The sequence below is a fragment of the Taudactylus pleione genome, unplaced genomic scaffold (genome assembly GCF_031769625.1).
Source record: "Taudactylus pleione unplaced genomic scaffold, aTauple2 ptg001956l, whole genome shotgun sequence".
Taxonomy (NCBI): Eukaryota; Metazoa; Chordata; class Amphibia; order Anura; family Myobatrachidae; genus Taudactylus; species Taudactylus pleione.
In genome coordinates this window covers 4290475-4310490 of record NW_028286352.1, presented here as the reverse complement: position 1 = coordinate 4310490, position 20016 = coordinate 4290475, and the positions used below count along the sequence as shown (strand labels likewise).

Below are 20016 nucleotides of genomic sequence, written 5' to 3'. Positions count from 1 at the left end.
TACCATTGCCATAAAGAAGTGTACTTGGTCTGCAACAATGTATTGGTACTGTAGGTAGTACATGTCAAACTAACATCCACATGAATGCCTGGGTCTAAGGTTTCCCAGCAGAACTGCCTCTGCCGGTGTGCCTTCTTCCTATAGTGCATCCTGGTGCCATCTCTTCCGCAGGTAAATTACGCACACACTGTCCGTCCTCATGATGTAAAAGAAAGCGTGATTCATCAGACCAGGCCACCTTCTCCCATTGCCCCATGGTCCAGTTCTGACACTCATAAGCTCATTGTAGGCACTTCCGGCGGTGGACATGGGTCAGCATGGGCACTGTGACCGGTCTGCAGCTACGCAGGCATTAACTTTTACAGAAATTTGTGCTACAGTAGCTCTTCTGTGAGACTGGTTAGCCTTCACTACCCACACGCATCAATGAGCCTTGGGTGCCCATGACCCTGTTGCCAGTTCACTGGATGTCTTTCCTTGGACTACTACAGGAATATGCGGACTGTACACGTCTAGTCAGCAATTCACGAATATATGCATGCTTATGTATATCACTATTACTTTTATTGCAATTGAGAGTGTATAGAAATAATTGAGAATATATAAATTAGTTGTGTGAGTTGCAGAAGATCGTATTTGTCGAATGGCTTCAGCCTAGAGCGGATATGGCTTTGTCTGTCCCCTTTAAAGTAGGCAAATCCTGTGCCTGATGCAGCGGCCATCTTGTTTACTGGTTAGCAATAAGAATTGTAAGCCATTTTGTTCTAGCAGAAGGAATCATGGGTTTAGCGTGTGCAAAACAGCAGACAACAAGTCTCAGATTTAGTAAATAAAGAAGGCTAATCAAGATAGCCTTGGCCTACAAGAAGCTACAGGGGATCAGAACAGGAAGTTAACATTATATTATGGTTAGGACGTATAATCAATTAGTGCCTAGCACGTATGAATATTAAATAAATTAATATTCACCATTTTGGATGTATTAGAGATATGGACGAGTTATAGTATAAAACTCCCCAGAGAGAGAGAGGAAGGGGGGGGATGGGGGGCAGTTGGAGGACGAGGGAGAGAGAGCACATAGAGGGTCTGAGGGGTGCTTGGGTGCTGTTGCCGTACGTATGTATGAAATTGGCTGATTGATATGCTACACTGGGTGTCATGCATTTATTTTACAAGTATTCCTACTGCTGCTAAAATAACCTAAGTGTTATGTTTTTGTTGTAACTCTGCACTGTCAAAATACATGTATATATACGCTGTCTTTAAGTAAAAGCATTGTAATTTATTTTAGAATCTGTATTGGTGTGAATTATTTCATTATCCTTTATAGCAAGTAAGGTTTATAAATAAATCTAGAACACATCGCGTTTTCAGTAGTTACTAACCACTGCATACCGGGAACACCTCACATTATCTGCTCTGACCTGGTCTTCTAGCCATGACAAGTTGGGCCTTGTAAAAGTCTCTCAGGTCATCACGCTTTAACATATTCCCTGCTTTTAGTTTTACCAGCCAAGAGGTTCAGTTGTTGCTCAGACCAATTACCAGAATGGGGAAGAAATGTGTGCTCAGTGACTTTGACTGTGAAATTATTATTGGTTCCAATTTTATTGCTAAAACATAACACGTTGTGTATTATTAGTAAGATGCAAGGTTATGGCATGATTCTCGCTCCTCATTCAATTCCCTCATAGTGTAGATAGTAGTGAATTGATTTTATAGCTTATTTAACAAGGCATTTAATACAGGATCTCATAATTAGCTTAAAAAAGAAAACTTGACATTCCTTGGTTTTGTACCTTTGGAACGGCCACATTAGGAGGTTGCCCTCATTTCAAGAGGCACAATAAAATATTAAGACTTAGAAAGTCATAGCATTTACTACAGGAAAAGGGAAATCTTCCTTTTTGCCACCTTGATAGAAGTAGAGGGAGCATGGCAACGTCACATACAGTCGGAGGCTTGGCAAGGTGGAGGGGAAGGTGTAGCTTACACATTACAAGCATTAACTCACTGAAAGTTAAGTAAACACTGGAAATATCAATCTCATCGGCGTTGATGTAATAGCAGTTTTCCTTTACTTTTCCAATTGTATGGCTTTACTCTGCTTAATAAATACTGTAGTCCCCATACAAATAAAATAAAAATGCATGGGGCAAAAATTTTTATTTTTAAAACCTAGCTAGAAAATATTAAGATGGAGAAAATACCTCCAAATCCTCACTGCAACACACATACCCAAGGTGAACTAGATGGACTGTAGGTACTTCTCTTATGCCCAATTCTATGCGTATTTAGCTATGGTATACAGTAATTTCCTTTACTATAAAAATACATGTAAGGACTAGCAAGACATACAAAAGCCAACTAGTTATTTTTACTGCAAAATAGATCTTTGCTTCTTTGCTGTAGATGACTTTATAGCTATAGATCAGTGATTCCCAACCTCTGTCCTTAAGGCACACTAAAGCTGGGTACACACGTAAAGATTTTCTGTCCAACCATCCAGCTAGTTGATTGGTTGGAATGAAAATCTGGTAACGTATGGGAGTAACTGATGATCAGCAATTTGCTCCTAAATGCCAGAAAACAGATGAAAATGGTCGGTCAGACAAGTTTGTTAAATGTTTGATCTAAACAATTTGTTCAAACAACATTTTTTTTACATTTTCTGGTGTTTAGGAGCAAATTGCTGATTGTCATTTGCTTTCATATGTTACCAGATTTTCATTCCAACCAATCAACTAGTTGGATGGTTGGACAGAAAATCTTTACGTGTATGTAGCTTAAGGCTGGGTACACACCTAAACGACCGGCAATCGTGCCGATGCTCAGGGAGATTTGTCTTCACCCTGGACATCGCATGATTGCCGGTACACACTTGAAAGATATAATGAAAGACGGAACAATCACTGTTCCGTCCTTCATTAACTTGTACAGGCTCACATGCGATATTGTGTGATTGACTGTGCAGCACAGCCAATCGCATGATATCGCATGCGACTCTGGGAACGCGCAAATTGGGCATACACACTACATGATATACCCGATTTGTCGTTCTGATTTGGCCAAATCAGGACGATATCGTACAGGTGTGTATGCACCCTAACAGTCCAGGTGTTAGTGATATCATGCTTGAGAACATTTGGTTAAATCAAAATAACCAAGGTACTAATTAATTCACCTGTGCTTAAGCTTTGCTATCTTTAAAACATGGACTATTAGTGTGCCTTGAGGACCGTGGTTGTTAGACCAGCGGTTCTCAAACTCAGTCCTCAGGAACCCACACAGTTCACACTTTCCAGGTCACCCAGCAGGTGAACAGGTGTAGCCATTACTCACTGACACATTTGAAAAGATCCACAGGTGGAGCTAATCATGTAACATGTGATTCTGTGAGGAGACATGGAAAACATGCACTGTTTGGGGTCCTGTGTTATAGACAGATAAGTGTTTGAAGGTGGACATAACAGGTGAGGGTAGGATAATTCTGTCTGTTTGTGGACCATATTAATTATATATTTCAATGTTTTTAATATGATAATTTTTTATTATTATTATTATTATTACAATATCATATAACCCATGTATATTTCCAAACTGAGGAATATCCAATACAAGTTGGAATAAATGTTCTATCGCAAGCTTACCTGTTAGATGTGAATGACAGTGACACACTGAGCAGGACGATTGTTTGCACAGAATGCTCTGGGTGTCTTAGGACGCTGCAGGCAGCAGGATGTGTTCCAGGCACCCAGCAAGTGTTGTAGGGCAGCGATGGTGCAGTCCCTAGGGCCTCGCACTGCTCTCACACCCCAGTTACGACGCTGGTGACACGTTAAGAGGCTCATTTGAAATTGATTTCCATTTGCAACAGATGGATTTAGGGCACACCAAGTTACACTCTGTCGTCATGCTGCACCATATTCCAGATGCCATGAATCATTACCAACTTAATAATAAAATCCATCTTTCTGCTTATAACAATTAAAAAACAAATTTAATAAACAAGCTTAATTTAAAAAAAAAAAAAAAAAAAGTGCCCCCCACAATAACAAATAATGATTCCAGCAGCAACACTTACAGCCTGGAGGGGTGAAACTATAACAGGGAAACCAAGCATTGCGAGGTCTCCCGATCATAATGTCACAAAGCCAAAGCTGGCTCAGCATGGGGCTGAATTAAAATAGGTCATCGGGCCCAAAGAACGTGTCCCCCTCCCACCCAACACGTAGGGTAACAAATAGTCAAAATTGAGAAATTAGCATAATTCCTTGTGGCACTACTCAGAAATCTTGGGGCCCGGTACAGTGATACCAGTGGGGCCCCCCCATGCCCTCCCTCCCTTAACGACGGAGGTGAGGAGCTGGCTCCTGGCGCAGTGTCATGCCTAATGACGTTGCAACGTCATTGGTGTGCACAATGTACCATAACGGACTACGAGGTGAGTACCCGGGGTGTGTTGGGGGAGTTTCGGGCTAAAATTCGAGGCCCCTCTGCACCTCGGGCCGAGACGGGAGTACCCTTTTTACCCCCCCTGTCGCTTGGCCACTACTGGTCCCAGGAAGCCCTTGCTGTCAAACTGCTTGAGTATGCTGGCATATAATGTAAAACTAAGGCCCCCATTTAGTAACAAGTTAACACCAAAACGAGTGATAAATGTCACTGTGTATGATAATGGTGCTCCAGCCAATCACCTCCCAACTGTTAGAAAATAGACAGTTGGGAGGTGATTGGCTGGAGCACCATTATCATACACAGTGACATTTATCACTCGTTTTGGTGTTAACTCGTTACTAAATGAGGCCCTAAAAGTGTCTGCAGCACAACCATGGTTTGCAGAGCGTGCCGGTGCTTGTTGAACTATAACCGCCAGCATGCCACATTATCCACTTTCCGTTATGTGCCCTTGTTGAGGACCTGGAAAATACTGGTAAATAAATACTCTCACCCGCAGACAACATATTTGTAGCACTGCATCTGCATGTGGCCGTAATATAGGTTTTTTTTTTTTTTTGCTCACAGCAGCACCACCAATAATTATTCCAGATGTACCAATGTTGGGAGGGATGTTACTGTACATGCAAACACAAACTATTACTATAAAAAGTAAAAATATATATTTCTCTTTTACAGGCGTTAAAGAATGAATTGGAAAAGTAGAAATAATAAAAGCCACACTAATATATATATATATATATATATATATATATATATAATCATTTATTGTGATACATATTAGTAAACCTAACCCCTAATAAAGTACACACATTGGGTATCTCTACAATGTGTTTATTGACTTTTTTTGTGGTCTTTATTTTTTTGTGTTTTTTTTTTTCGTTACATTTTCTCTTTGGTTTTGCATTTTTTGTACTGAGATAACTGTTGAGTACACAAGTACATCCAGCCTGTTTGGACAGGTTTAAAGTACAGCTAGGTTAAGAACACAAGACCCTGACACACAACGAACAGTTTGAAGACCCATCAACAGGAGAATGGCGAAAATAGTTTTGCTGTTCTATTCAGCTTGTATAGCCTTGCTGCTGATCTTACCTTTTGGGTCGTTTAGACCAATTTCTGAAGATATAGATGCAGAACACACTGATCTTTCATCGGCAGAAACCAATGCTTCACCCCTACTTCAGCCTCGTGGGATGAAACCAGAAATCCCTGCCCAGATTGACATGGAGCAATTTAAACTAGCAGCGGTAAGCACTACAAGTATAAAAATTTAAGTATCTTAGTAGGCAAGGACAGGATTATATAACCAAAGGAAATGATTTCATGTATATTTATAATTAAACAGTGATACATTTATAGTCCTGTAAATAATATCTGTATAAACAGGTGTTTCTGATGTCATCCTTTATAATTATTCAGTTCTGATGCCATTGCATCAGTAAGTATGCATCTGGAAAATCTGTGTATTATATGGAACACATCTAGTTTCTGCTATAAATTATTAAGTGTTTAGAAGTCATTTCAGAGTTCATGACCTGTATAAAATCATTCAGTTCATGTCTTTGTGATCCCATCTCGGTGACATGTAATATCCATATAATTTATTATAGGAGGTACTTTATCTTACATGATAAATCTTCTGTGACAAAGACGAGTTTAATGTGGGGTACACACTTCACCCGCTGGCCGTCTGACCGACCGATTTGTCAAATATGCCACTTTGCATACACACTTAACAATCGGCCGACCGATATGTCTGGCCACAGGAACCAGTTGTGATGTCATTGTCTGCATTTCCTGCTGCCAGCATATGTGCCGGTCACGCTGCGCGGCAGACGCAATATATCTGCAACAACGTGGTTTGAAGATATATTGTGTTTGCACAGCGGCTGGCGATAAGGACACTATCGTTCATCGGCTGTACGAACGATATATCGTCCAGTGTGTACCCAGTATTAGTCTGGAATTAGCCTAGAAAGGAGATATAAGTGGGAGGGATGGGATCATTGGTTCTTCAGACCATTTTAGCAGGCAATCCCAAGGGTAAGAGAATCCAGATTGATTTGAAGGGTAAAATGTTTTCCGATCAGACAAGTTACATGACAGCAGGGTGCGACAAGGACTTTATTCCCTATACTGTGTATAAGATCCAATCAGTGCCCACATGTATATAAAATATTTGTAACCTGCTTCATAAGAAAAACTTCTGCAAATGTATTCATACATTTTACTTTTCTTTTCTCAAAATCTTCCAATATAACAATAATCTGGCAAATGTCAGTGACTTTAGGGCACAGAATAGTGTTTGGGACTATATAAGAAGGAACATGACTTTATGTAACACATTCCTCTCCTCCTGCCGCCTTCTGCTTTAATCAGGGCCGTAACTAGGGTAGTGCAACCTGGCACAGGGCACCGCAGGGCAGGGGGCGCTGTTTGGGCCTGTCAATTTTCCTGTTTATTATCACTGTCACTTGTAGCTTCCTCTTCTCTTATCCCCAGCATCTCCTGGCCGCCCCTCTCTCCTCCCTGGCCCTTCCCCATGAGGCCATGGACCTTTTTGCTGGTGCACTATCTTATGTCCCTATTTAAAAAATGGGGTGGGGGGGGGGGAGCCAATGCTCTCTCTGGCACAGGGCACCAAAGAGTCTAGTTAAGGCTATGGCTTTAATTATCACCTACATATGTAATTATATTGTGAACCAAGCAGTGATTTATGTCCTCGCACTGCAATAATTTACATCAGCTTGTAGAGTGACACTATATCTATTGTGGGTTGGACGCTTCATCGTCTGTGTCTGGGTTTATTGCCGGTCTTGCAAATGCGACCATATGCTAATACCGCTACAAGCCCTTCCCTGCTAATACATCCATGTGTCCAAATGTACAAGCACTGAGACACCCACTTGGAGCACCTTTCCCACAAACCCCAACCCCACCCACAGACCCACAGTACTGGGCGGAGCTCTGAAGCAGGGGGACCCACCAGTAGATTATTCATAGAAAATATAAAAAGTGATAATTGTTCATTTAATTTTGTAGCTCATTTAAATAAATTACAGAGGATTAATGTAGATTAAAACATCTTTCATCCAGCGGACATGGGCACACCTAAATGAACGCACTGCTCACCTTCAAATTACCGAAAACGGTTAATAAAAGAAAACTGAGGGGCTTATCTGGTATAGTTATCATCTACAGCAGGACCAATCCCACATTGTGAGGGGACGGAAAATGGTTACTAGCTAAGGTGGACTTATTAGAGGGGTATTCAATATGAAACGTAAACTTCGCCGTCGAAGTTTACGTTTCATATCGGAGCTTTTACCTGGGATAAAGTATCGGGCGCGCGCCCGCTTATCCCCGTATTCAATATGAAATCTACAAAAACGGGACCCGGCGAAGTGGCATTTGCGTTAAATTACGAAATTTTCCTTAAAAAAATTGTAGGACCCCCCTAAAGCTGTTAAAACATGGGGGATCACTATGGGTACCCCCATTTTAGCCTGCAAATGAAAGTCGGGGATTTAAATAGCTGCGGCAGGTGTTTTTTACCGACATTGAAGAAGTGATGCAGAAGAGCACTTAGGTTATTTTTTTCGTTTTTTTAAATGGTCCTATTAAATTTGGGGTACATGTAAAAATGGGTACTAGCATATTTTTAAGTCCCTAAAGTAATTTTTAAAAAATTCTGCAACTGTGCACCTGCCGCTATAAATCTATTCTAGAATACACCTGCCGCATACTTGCAGAATAGCCCAGAACCTATTTCTCTAGTTTTAAACAATTTTTTTCCACCCCAATTTTTAAATTCATTTTTTGGGGTGTCCCTATTTTTTTTTTACTTTTTTTGACACAGTTCATTTTAAAATGACATTCCCAGGGGTGCAGGCTATATTTTTTAAGCCTGCACTCCTGAACCCCAATTCTGCACCTATTTAGTGGTGAAAAGTTATCCCAGTTTTTTTTCAAAGACTTTTCGAACCTGCGAAAAGTCTTTGAAATTGAATACGGTGTAAAACCAAAACCTGCGATAATGACGTCATAGGTGCGAAAATATCGCAAAAACGGATTTTTCGCTCCCATATTGAATACTCCTAAAACGGGTAAATTTACTAAAGTGAGAGTTTTTAGAAGTGGAGATGTTGCCCATAGCAACCAATCAGATTCTACTTAACATTTAACTAGCACCTTCTAAAATATAAGTTAGAATCTGATTGCTTGCTATGGGCAACATCTCCACTTCTAAAAACTCTCACTTTAGTAAATATACCCCTTACTGTTACAGGGTGATGTGCTCCCTGTTGTTCCTCTGTGGAGGTGGGGGGGGGGGGGGGTACTTTGTGGAATTAACACAATTTAACTGCAGACATCTTATATTATGTTTTTCTGTTCACATTTTCCCACCAGGACTATCTAATACAGTTTGGGTATCTGCCGGACGAGAACATCACTGATTATGCTGTTCCTGACACGTTATTTATCCCAGAGGACCAGCTCCCGGAGGAGTTCATCAGTGGACTGGAATGGTTCCAAAGACAAAATGGACTGAAAGTCACTGGTAAGGATTACTGATCAATGTGCTATAACTTTGTGACATGATACACTTTAACAATAAACTTCCCGAATGCAGTGTATTATCATTCCAAACTCCATAATAAAATAGTTGGAAATAGGTGCGGTGGTGTGGCAGAGTTATGTACACACCATCTGATGCCTTATCACTAGGGATGTGCGCCGGACCATTTTTGCCGGATTTGGATTGGGTTCTAATTAGGGATGTGCGCCGGACCATTTTTGCCGGATTTGGTTCTAATTCGTCGTCCGGATTTGGATTTGGATTTGCCAAACTGCGGTGACTGGCTTTGGATTTGGATTTGGATTTTGATTTTTTTACAAAAATTGACAAAAAAAGCTAAAATCACATAAATTTGTCTTTTTTTTACTCAAAGAGTATTATTAACCTCAATAACATTAATTTCCAGTCAATTTAGACCATATCACAGCTTATAATATTGTTTTCAATATTATTGGCCAAAGGTTGCAGTGAGCTGGCTGGTTACTAATAGTGATGAGCGGTTCGGATTCTGAGGAATCCGAACCGCTCCGAACAGGTGGAATCCGAGTCCACCCGAACGCAAGTTCGGGTGTTCCCGCCTGACTCGGATTCCACCTCGAGGCCGATCGTCACCTGTCCGGCGTCGGATTCTCGCGAGAGCCGGGTGACGTTCGGCCTCTATAAAATGGCGCGGCAGTCGGGGCCATTTCGCGTGTGACGCCGCGTAGTTAGGTAGTGCGCTGTCTGTGCTAGTGTTAGATAGTTTAGAGTAGGCAGTGTTCTTGCCGCTGTGACTTTACTGGGCATAAGCCCTTTGTGTGTGCTCCGTGACTGGGCATAATAAGCCCACTGTGTGTATGTGTAGTGTACTCACTGTATTATACAAGCTCCATGACAACTGACAGGGCATAGCCCACTGAGTGTATTATTATACAAGCTCCGTGACTGGGCTTAGCCCACTGAGTGTATACAAGCTCCGTGACAGGGCATAGCCCACTGAGTGTATTATACAAGCTCCGTGACAGGGCATAAGCCCACTGTGTCTATTATACAAGCTCCGTGACAGGGCATAGCCCACTGAGTGTATACAAGCTCCGTGACAGGGCATAGCCCACTGAGTGTATACAAGCTCTGTGACAGGGCATAAGCCCACTGAGTATTATACAAGCTCCGTGACAGGGCATAAGCGCACTGTGTCTATTATACAAGCTCCGTGACAGGGCATAAGCCCACTGAGTATTATACAAGCTCCGTGACAGGGCATAGCCCACTGTGTCTATTATACAAGCTCCGTGACAGGGCATAGCCCACTGAGTGTATACAAGCTCCGTGACAGGGCATAGCCCACTGAGTGTATACAAGCTCTGTGACAGGGCATAAGCCCACTGAGTCTATTATACAAGCTCCGTGACAGGGCATAGCCCACTGTGTCTATTATACAAGCTCTGTGACAGGGCATAAGCCCACTGTGTCTATTATACAAGCTCCGTGACAGGGCATAAGCCCACTGAGTCTATTATACAAGCTCCGTGACAGGGCATAGCCCACTGAGTCTATTATACAAGCTCCGTGAAAGGGCATAAGCCCACTGTGTCTATTATACAAGCTCCGTGACAGGGCATAAGCCCACTGTGTCTATTATACAAGCTCCGTGACAGGGCATAAGCCCACTGAGTCTATTATACAAGCTCCGTGACAGGGCATAGCCCACTGTGTCTATTATACAAGCTCCGTGACAGGGCATAAGCCCACTGAGTCTATTATACAAGCTCTGTGACAGGGCATAAGCCCACTGAGTCTATTATACAAGCTCCGTGACAGGGCATAGCCCACTGTGTCTATTATACAAGCTCCGTGACAGGGCATAGCCCACTGTGTCTATTATACAAGCTCCGTGACAGGGCATAGCCCACTGTGTCTATTATACAAGCTCTGTGACAGGGCATAGCCCACTGAGTGTATACAAGCTCCGTGACAGGGCATAAGCCCACTGTGTCTTATACAAGCTCCGTGACAGGGCATAAGCCCACTGAGTCTATTATACAAGCTCCGTGACAGGGCATATCCCACTGTGTCTATTATACAAGCTCCGTGACAGGGCATAGCCCAGTGTGTCTATTATACAAGCTCCGTGACAGGGCATAGCCCACTGAGTGTATACAAGCTCCGTGACAGGGCATAAGCCCACTGTGTCTATTATACAAGCTCCGTGACAGGGCATAAGCCCACTGTGTCTATTATACAAGCTCCGTGACAGGGCATAGCCCACTGTGTCTATTATACAAGCTCCGTAACAGGGCATAAGCCCACTGTGTCTATTATACAAGCTCCGTGAAAGGGCATAGCCCACTTTGTGTATACAAGCTCCGTGACTCCAGTTCATAGTGATAAAGTAATATGGATCACGAGAATGAACCGAGAGGAGAGCAGAAACAACATGTAAATGCTAGCATTGCAGCGGCTGGAAGTCCATCACTTTCATCTAAAGCTGATGCTCAAGGGCGTAGAGGCTTTAAAAACTTAGGGAACCTGAAATCAAAAAATGTAGATTTCACAGGGGTAAAGACAAAAAAAAAACCTCTAAAGACTACTACTATTGCAGAGAAACAGAAAATTGGCAACATACCATTCACCACACGTAGCGGCAAGGAAAGACTCAGGCTTTGCCCTTTATTTCTGAGTGATGGTTCTGCAACTGTCAGTGAGGCATCTTGTGCCTCTCATGATGATAAAAGACCTTTTCAATCAGACTATAGAAGTGTGAAAAAATTTAAAACCAATAAGGCAGTAGAACAAACTGTGTTTTTTGAAACACAAATGTCAGATATCCCTGAGGAGAGTCTAAGTGGGTCCTCAAGTGGCATTTCTATGTGTAAGCCTGACCTTTCAGAGAAGCCGCCCTCCCACAGTTTCTTTTCCATCTGTAGTTGTGGGGATGAGCAGTATTGCCGAGGACATAGAAATTGAGGATGCCACCGTGGAATTGCAAGAGGATGAGATGAATATATGTGCAGCTGACGCTGGCACTAATGAGGATGTTGAGGATGAGGATATTATTTGTATAAGTCAGGCACCAGTGGAAGCAGCTCTTGGCCAAGATAAGAAGGCCATTGCCATGCTTGGGCATAGAACCAACAAATCCACATCTTTTGTGTGGAATTACTTTTACCCAAACCCTGACAACGTTTGTCAAGCCATTTGTAGCCTCTGTGAGACCACAGTTAGTAGAGGTAGGGATGTTAAGCATCTAGGAACCTCTACGCTATTACGTCATCTGCAGCGAGCTCATGACAGGTGTTTGATAACAGAAACTACTGCAAAAAAAATAACAACAAGCAGTCCAGCATTAGCTAGATGCCTTCTCTCTACTAAATCCCAGCACCTGCAATCTCCGCCGACAACAACTTCCTCCTCAATATCCTCAGGAATGATCAGTGGTAGTACAACATCCAATTTGTTAGTGCTAAGTCACTGTGACTCCTCCAATTTCCAGGACACCTCAGAAGAAACTGAATCTTTGAGCGCTAGGCCTGCTGCTGCTGCTGCTGCTGGTGGATCTTCATCCCAGAAGTGGACCAAGAAGACTACTAGTAGTATACCAAAAAAACAATTGACTGTTAAAGAATCTCTTGCAAGGGGAAGCAAGTATGACAGCTCTCACCCTGTCGCACAGCGGATCACTGACGCCATGACAGCTATGCTAATATTAGATCTGCGTCCAATATCCTCAATTAATGCAGTGGGATTTACACAGCTTATTGAGGTCATGTGTCCCCGGTACCAAATTCCATCTCGGTTTAATTTTACCCGAAAAGCCATTCCTCAGCTGTACCAGGACGTTAAACAGAACCTAATTATTGGTCTGCAAAATGCTATTGTACCCACTGTCCACTTAACCACAGATATGTGGACAAGCGGTAGTGGACAAACTAAAGATTACATGACTGTGACGGCCCACTGGGTGGGTGAATCGCCTTCAGGAGCAGCAGTATCTAACAAACAACACCAGCTCATTCAGAGGCAGGCAACTCTGTGCATCATCGGATTCAATAAGAGGCATACCGCTGACAACCTCTTAGAAAAACTAAGAGATGTCATAGAAACATGGCTTACCCCACTTGGACTCTCCTCAGGATTTGTGATTTCTGACAATGCTACAAATATAGTGAAAGCATTACAGCTGGGTGAATTCCAACACATCCCCTGTATTGCTCACACAATAAACTTAGTGGTGCAGGGTTTTTTAAAAAACGACAGGGGCGTGCAGGAGATGCTGTCTGTGGCCCGAAAAATTTCGGGACATTTTCGGCATTCAGCAACAGCGTGCAGGAGATTGCAGCACCTGCCAGAGCAGTTTAATTTGCCCTGCCATCAACTGAATCAAGAAGTGGTAACGAGGTGGAACTCAACCCTGTATATGCTTCAGCGGATGGAGGAGCAGCAAAAAGCCATCCATAGCTATACGATAAGCCATGACATTGGGAGAGGAGGGGGAATGTACCTTACTCCAGCACAGTGGAGAGTACTTTCTGTCTTGTGCAAGGTGCTCAAACCATTTGAAGTTGCCACTTGTGAAGTGAGTGCTGACACTGCTAGCTTGAGTAAGGTGATTCCCCTGATTTCGCTTTTGGAAAAGCAGCTGGAGAAATTGAAGGATGAGATTAAACAAAGTGATTCCGCAAAGTATGCTGGACTGATAGATCAAGTCCTTTGTTCGCTTCGCCAGGATCCACGGGTGGCCAAGATCTTGAAATCTGATCATTATATTTTAGCAACCATTCTTGATCCTAGGTTCAAGTCATATGCTGTGTCTTTCTTTACAACTGACCCAGATCTTAAAAGAACCAAAGCGCTCCTGGTGAGTAAGTTGGCAGCTGAAGTGACACATGGCACTACGATGAATTCTCCTCCTTCGGTTTCTCCAGCAGCAGCCAGAAAAAAATGCTCCTTTTCCAAAAGACCCAGTGGTGATGCAGATAAGTCAAGTCAACATTTTGACATCTGGTCGGGTCTAAAAGATTTGCCCAACACCAGTGACACCTCTACCGCAACTCCATCTAATACGATTACCATCCAAAGAATGGTGGAGGATTATTTTCAGGACACCGTACACGTAGACATGTCACAGAGTCCCTTCGAATATTGGAAGAAAAAAAAGGCAATTTGGAGACCCTTGTATAAACTGGCTTTGCATTATTTAAGCTGCCCACCCTCCAGTGTGTACTCGGAGAGAGTTTTCAGTAAAGCCGGGAACCTTGTGAGCGAACTACGAAGGAGGCTACTTCCATAAAATGTAGAAAAAATGATGTTCATTAAAATGAACTGGAAATTTCACGAGGAAAACCTTTCCCACCCATCACGTCACAGTACAGATACTTCTGTAATGGTGGATTCCAGCGGGGATGAACTGATATTGTGTGAGGAATCGGATGATGTACACACTGATGAGGGTGAGGATGGCAATGATGGTGACATCATACCACTGTAGACCTGTTGCCTTTAGTAGATTGGAAGATTTTTTTGTGGGGGCCCAAACAAACTAAGCACTTCAGCCACAAAGTGGCAGTACCTGTCGCTGAAATGCTTCGTTTGTTAAAGTGTGCATGTCCTTTTTAAGATCCAACATAAAGGGTGGGTGGGAGGGCCCAAGGACAATTCCATCTAGCACTACCTTTCATTTCTGCCACTGCTGTGTGGCATAGTTTCATAGATGTGCTTTAAACTGTGGTGTCTGTGCCACTGCGCCGCTGCTCTGACGCTTGGTCACCAGTCAGCTCACTGCAACCTTTGGCCAATAATGGTGAAAACAATAATTTAAGCTGTGAGGTGGTCTAAATTGACTGTAAATGACTGGAAATTAATGTTATTGAGGTAAATAACACTCTAGGAAGAAAAAAAAGCCCAATTTATGTAATTTTAGCTTTTTTTGCCAATTTTGGCAAAAAATCCAAATCCGAATCCAAAACCAGTCACCGCAGTTTGGCAAATCCAAATCCAAAGCCGGACGACGAATTAGAACCAAATCCAAATCCGGCAAAAATGGTCCGGCGCACATCCCTAGTTACTAAGCGACAAAGCAGCGGCACAACGACACAGACACCACAGTATAAAGCACATCTATGACACATTGCCACACAGCAGTGGCAGAAATTAAAAGTAGTGCACCCACCCAGTGGGGTACGGCCAGCAGAATCACAGTACTTGTTTACAAAGTGGGCTACGGCCCTAGGAGTCACAGTGCACAATCTTATTCGCATTACACCGCACATAGTGCCCCTGATTCACATTACACCATAAAGTAGTGTCTCTTATTTATGTTATGACACACAGTAGTGCCCCTTTTACACAATGCCCACAGTAGTGACCCTTTTACACAATGCCCACAGTAGTGCCCCTTATACACAATGCCCCCAGCAGTGGTGTCCCTTACACAATGCCCCCAGTAGTGGTGCCCTCTATGCAGTCCCCTTAGTAGTAGGGGCCCCTATGCAGTGCCCCCAGTAGTAGTATGCCCCCTCAGTAGTATGCACCCCATTAGCAGGCCCCCAGTAGTATACCCCCCAGTAGTATGCCCCCATAAGCAGGCCCCCAGTAGTATGCCCCCCATTAGCAGGCCCCCCCAGTAGTATGACCCCCATTAGCAGGCCCCAAGTAGTATTCCCCCCAGTAGCATGCCCCCCAGTAGTATTCCCCCCCCCAGTAGTATGCCCCCATAAGCAGGCCCCCAGTAGTATGCCCCCCATTAGCAGGCCCCCCAGTAGTATGCCCCCCATAAGCAGGCCCCCTGTAGTATGCCCCCCATTAGCAGGCCCCCCCAGTAGTATGCCCCCCATTAGCAGGCCCCCAGTAGTATGCCCTGCCAGTAGTATGCCCCCCATTAGCAGGCCCCCAGTAGTATGCCCCCCCAGTAGTATGCCCCCCCAGTAGTATGCCCCCCCAGTAGTATGCCCCCAGTAGTATGGCCCCCCATTTGCAGGCCCCCCACTAGCAGGCCCCCCAGTAGTATGCCCTCCCATTAGCAGGCCCCCAGTAGAGGGCCCCCAGTAGTATGCCCCCCCAGTAGCAGGCCCCTCCATTAGCAGGCCCCCATACACACATTAAAAAAAAAAACTTACCTGTATCTCCGCTCCAGCTGCCGTCCGCTCTGCTGCCACGCGACGAGGAGGGAGTCGTAAGACGGAGCTCCTGTGTGAGCTCCGGCTGGCTCCCTCAGTGCAGCAGCCAATGAGAGTCTGTGTGACTCTCATTGGCTGCTGTAACAAACACACAGCTGCCGCTGGTGGCTGTGTGTTTGTTCTGTGTAGGGCAGACCGCTATCGCAGCGGTCTGGCCTACACTCGAGGAGCCCTGATGTCGGATTATCTAGCGAGAATCCGACATCAGGCGGCCGCCGTTCGGCCCAGAACGGGGACCTGAGTCAGGCGGGGAACACCCGAACAGGGTTCGGGTGGACTCGGATCCCCTATGTTCGGAGCGGTTCGGATTCCACAGAATCCGAACCGCTCATCTCTACTTATCACTACAGCCCAGTTGCTTAACCAGTAGTATGGTTTATTGGAGGATGTGTGATGTACAGCTGTACTCCTTGTGATACTGATTATGATGGAGCAGGGTGTGAAGCAGCTCGCCAGCCGGTGACTGTATATAGCTTGCTGGTAAAGGCGCAGGATGCTGGAACAGTGGGTAGTGCAGGATAATACGCCGTGTTTCTCAGAGCTAAGTAGGAGACGTCTGTCTCCCACTGTGTCACTCTCTCACAGTAAAGACAAGATGGCCTAGCACATACTCAGTACTAACCTCGGTGGCAATCTTGGGCCAGTTAGTGAAGCCTCCCTGGAAGAACAAAATGGAGTCTCCCTTATCGACAAAATAACCAATTTAAAACATAAATAACAAAAATAAAACTTCATTCTTAATTAAAATGTAAAGGCCAGATTGTTAGAGGTTAGAACATCATTTGGATCGAAAATAAATAAAAGCATTAAACATTGCATCTAGTCTCTTAAGTTTGCGATAAACCATGTTGGCCAATCAGATTGCATTCACTGAAATCCAAAGTTCATAAATGTGTTTATGATGATGTTCATCAAAATAAGACACTTCATGTAACATTTTAATATTTTTTATCACTTTCTATGTATTAAATACCAATGATTCTTTGTTTAGCGAACAATGTCAAATAAAGGATATGTCCATTTTTATTTAAATGTGTATTATTATAATTGACCTATAGGTTATAAGTAACACTATCTAGCTATCTTTACTAGCTCTTTTTCTATACAGTTCAAACCAATGGATGGTGGACTGATGAGCCGATGAGCGTTATTTCCCCATTCTAAGTGAAGACAGAAGAAATATAGATTTATTTGAAATCTGTTGTTGATTTTGGGAGGTGTGAGGAGAGGTAGTGGCTAAAAATCGATGGTCGATTATTTTTAACCATTGAGGGAAAGCATCGATGGTTATACCATTCATAGTTCACTTCTGCTCGTATGCAAATAAATAGAGACTGCAGCCACACATGCCCAATACACGAAAGCGATGGTCTTTTACCGTAAGATCTCTCCCGGCACTGGTAAAAATATCCAACCAATGATGGTTGATGGCTAACCCTGGAGTATACACAGAAAACATGCACAGAACGGGTCCTGCGCAGGCCCTAAAAATCGGAGATGTGCGTTCATCGTTTCCTCGGATTAGAAAACAGAGTCCAGGCCAGAATAAGGCGAATCTCTCACTCTCCATAGCTCACATGTACCATGAAAAGAACTCCATCTGTAATCAGGGGAGGCAAGAGGGGGCATTTATTACTAAGGCTTGTTGGCAGGGGCCTGGGTTAGTAGCTGGAGGGGGCCATTGTCCCCCTTTGCAGCACTGCTGATGGGGACATAGTATTTTTTCAATGTTTGGGGGGGAAGGGGAGTGGCCACACATCTCGGATTTGCCCACGCCCCCCAGTATCTGGGCCCCGTTTAGCTCTCGACGACCCGGTCTACAATAATAATTACTGTTTAGTGTCTTGTCAGCATAAAACTTGTAGTTACTGTATTTAATGTATAAATGTATCTGGTAAAGGTAATATAGAACGTGAAAGTCACTGTAGAGGAAATACAAACTCTACTAAGGCTCCAATTCACCTTATTTTTCCAGGTAGACTGGACGAAGATACTGTGGAAGCGATGAAGCTGCCGCGCTGCGGGAAACACGAGCAGCGCATGTCGTACAAAGTGGGAGCCAAGTGGAAGAAAGAAACCATTACCTACAAAATCATTAACACCACTGCCCAGCTGCCGGCTAACTCTGTCCGAGATGAGCTCATTAAAGCCCTGAAGGTATTTTATGTAACACCGTAACACATTTATTATTAAGCTATGGCAGAGGATAGTTTTACAATATAAAACACCGTATTCACTTAAGTATTATTCACTAATTGCAGAGATATCTACCAGAGAAACCCGGGCACACATGGGAAGAACATATGAACTCCAAACAGATAACCTATGACCCCATTGCTATGAGGCTGCAATAATAACCACTATGCTGCCCATTGGTAAAGCATTGCTAAGCAGAAGCCACATTATTGCGATGGAGGAACTTCCGGGTCTATGACCCAGAAGCCCCTCCAGTGTCCTTCTGCGGGGTTGCTGGGAGGGATCTGATTGGACCCCTCTCACAGAACACTCCCGATAGAAGCCCATAGGCTTCAAAAGGTAATGCCATCGGGAGATGGCATTACCCACCGCAAACCAAGCCCTGGAGTGCATCGCATTCCGGGTCTTGGTGCATATGAGAATGCGGTCATACCTGAATTTTGGGGGTTTGACCGCATTTCTCCCTTTGCTGCCTCTCGCCCATAAAGTGGGTGGAGATAAAGTACCAACCAATCAGCTCCTAACTGTCGTTTTTCAAGCACAGCCTGTAAAGTGACAGCTAGCAGCTGATTGGTTGGTACCTTATCTCCGTCCACTTTATCTCTCTCCAAGGCTTAGTCCATAGACCCCAATATTTTTTAAAATCACTTGTTCAAAACAAAATGGACTAATGCTACTGTATGGTCTTTTCTGTTCTGTCTTCTGATTCCACAGGGAAAGTGGGCAGTAGCGGCCAGCTATAGGATAAATACATTTCAACACAGATAACATGATAAAAGTATGTGATATACTACTAGAATTTTAGAGGATAGATCTTAGACAATAGAAGCGCAGTACTTGCTTACTTTATTTTTATATCTATTTTATATCACGCCTGTTCGTCTGCCCCTCCCCTTTTAGTATGTAAGAACGAGCAGGGCCCTCTACCCTCTTGTGCTTCTCTTTACTTTATTTTCTTACTCCCCACTAGGTCACTTAACACTTGGTTATTTATGCTGTTGCTATCTGGGTGTTATGGTTGCTAAAGTAGCAATGTATATTATATATTATATATTATCCATGTCCTGCATTGTATTGTATTGTATTGTGCTGTAAGTCGCTGGTCACCTATTTGTTTATGTACTGTGCAAGGTGCTGCGGAACACTTGTTGCGCCATATAAATAAACGATAAAAATAATATATCTGCCCTCCAGTAGATGTCAGGCCAGGTGTAAAAAGAAGAGGCTTCCAAGATGTCATTTTTAGCATGATTTAAATATTACACTGCGGAATCAAAACCATCCGGCCTTCAATATGAATGTTTGCGTTAGTTACATAGGGCAAGATTCAGAGGTGGGCGCTAGTCCCGTGGCGGTTACGTCTTAGTACACAGCAGTATTTAGAAGTTATGCTGATGCCGCAGCTGCTGTAACGTGTACAGAGAACGCCCCCTGGCTGCATCTTTGATTTGCCGCTTGTATACAAAGACGCATTGCAACCCGATGGCTGCTCAGAATGTCCGCCGGAAGTAAACCGCTGGCTCCAGTGAAGCTGCTTTCCAAGACGCCGTCGCTAGCTGCAACACACCCAGGAAACAGTGGCGATACACCCGTGTTTGACTAGCAGGGCCGGCTCGAGGCACGTTC

General features: G+C 43.7%; 1 protein-coding gene across 1 annotated transcript in view; it reads left to right on the top strand.

Moving 5' to 3' along the window:
- The first annotated feature begins 5380 nt into the window (after nucleotides 1–5380).
- Nucleotides 5381–20016, top strand: part of LOC148436119 (matrix metalloproteinase-18-like) — a 57353-nt gene continuing 42717 nt past the window's right edge. The window contains exons 1-3 of the mRNA XM_088465297.1: nucleotides 5381–5708; nucleotides 8872–9022; nucleotides 18170–18351. Coding sequence (XP_088321423.1) covers nucleotides 5496–5708; nucleotides 8872–9022; nucleotides 18170–18351 — 546 coding nt within the window. The 5' untranslated portion in view covers nucleotides 5381–5495. The remainder of the gene's footprint in view (nucleotides 5709–8871; nucleotides 9023–18169; nucleotides 18352–20016) is intronic.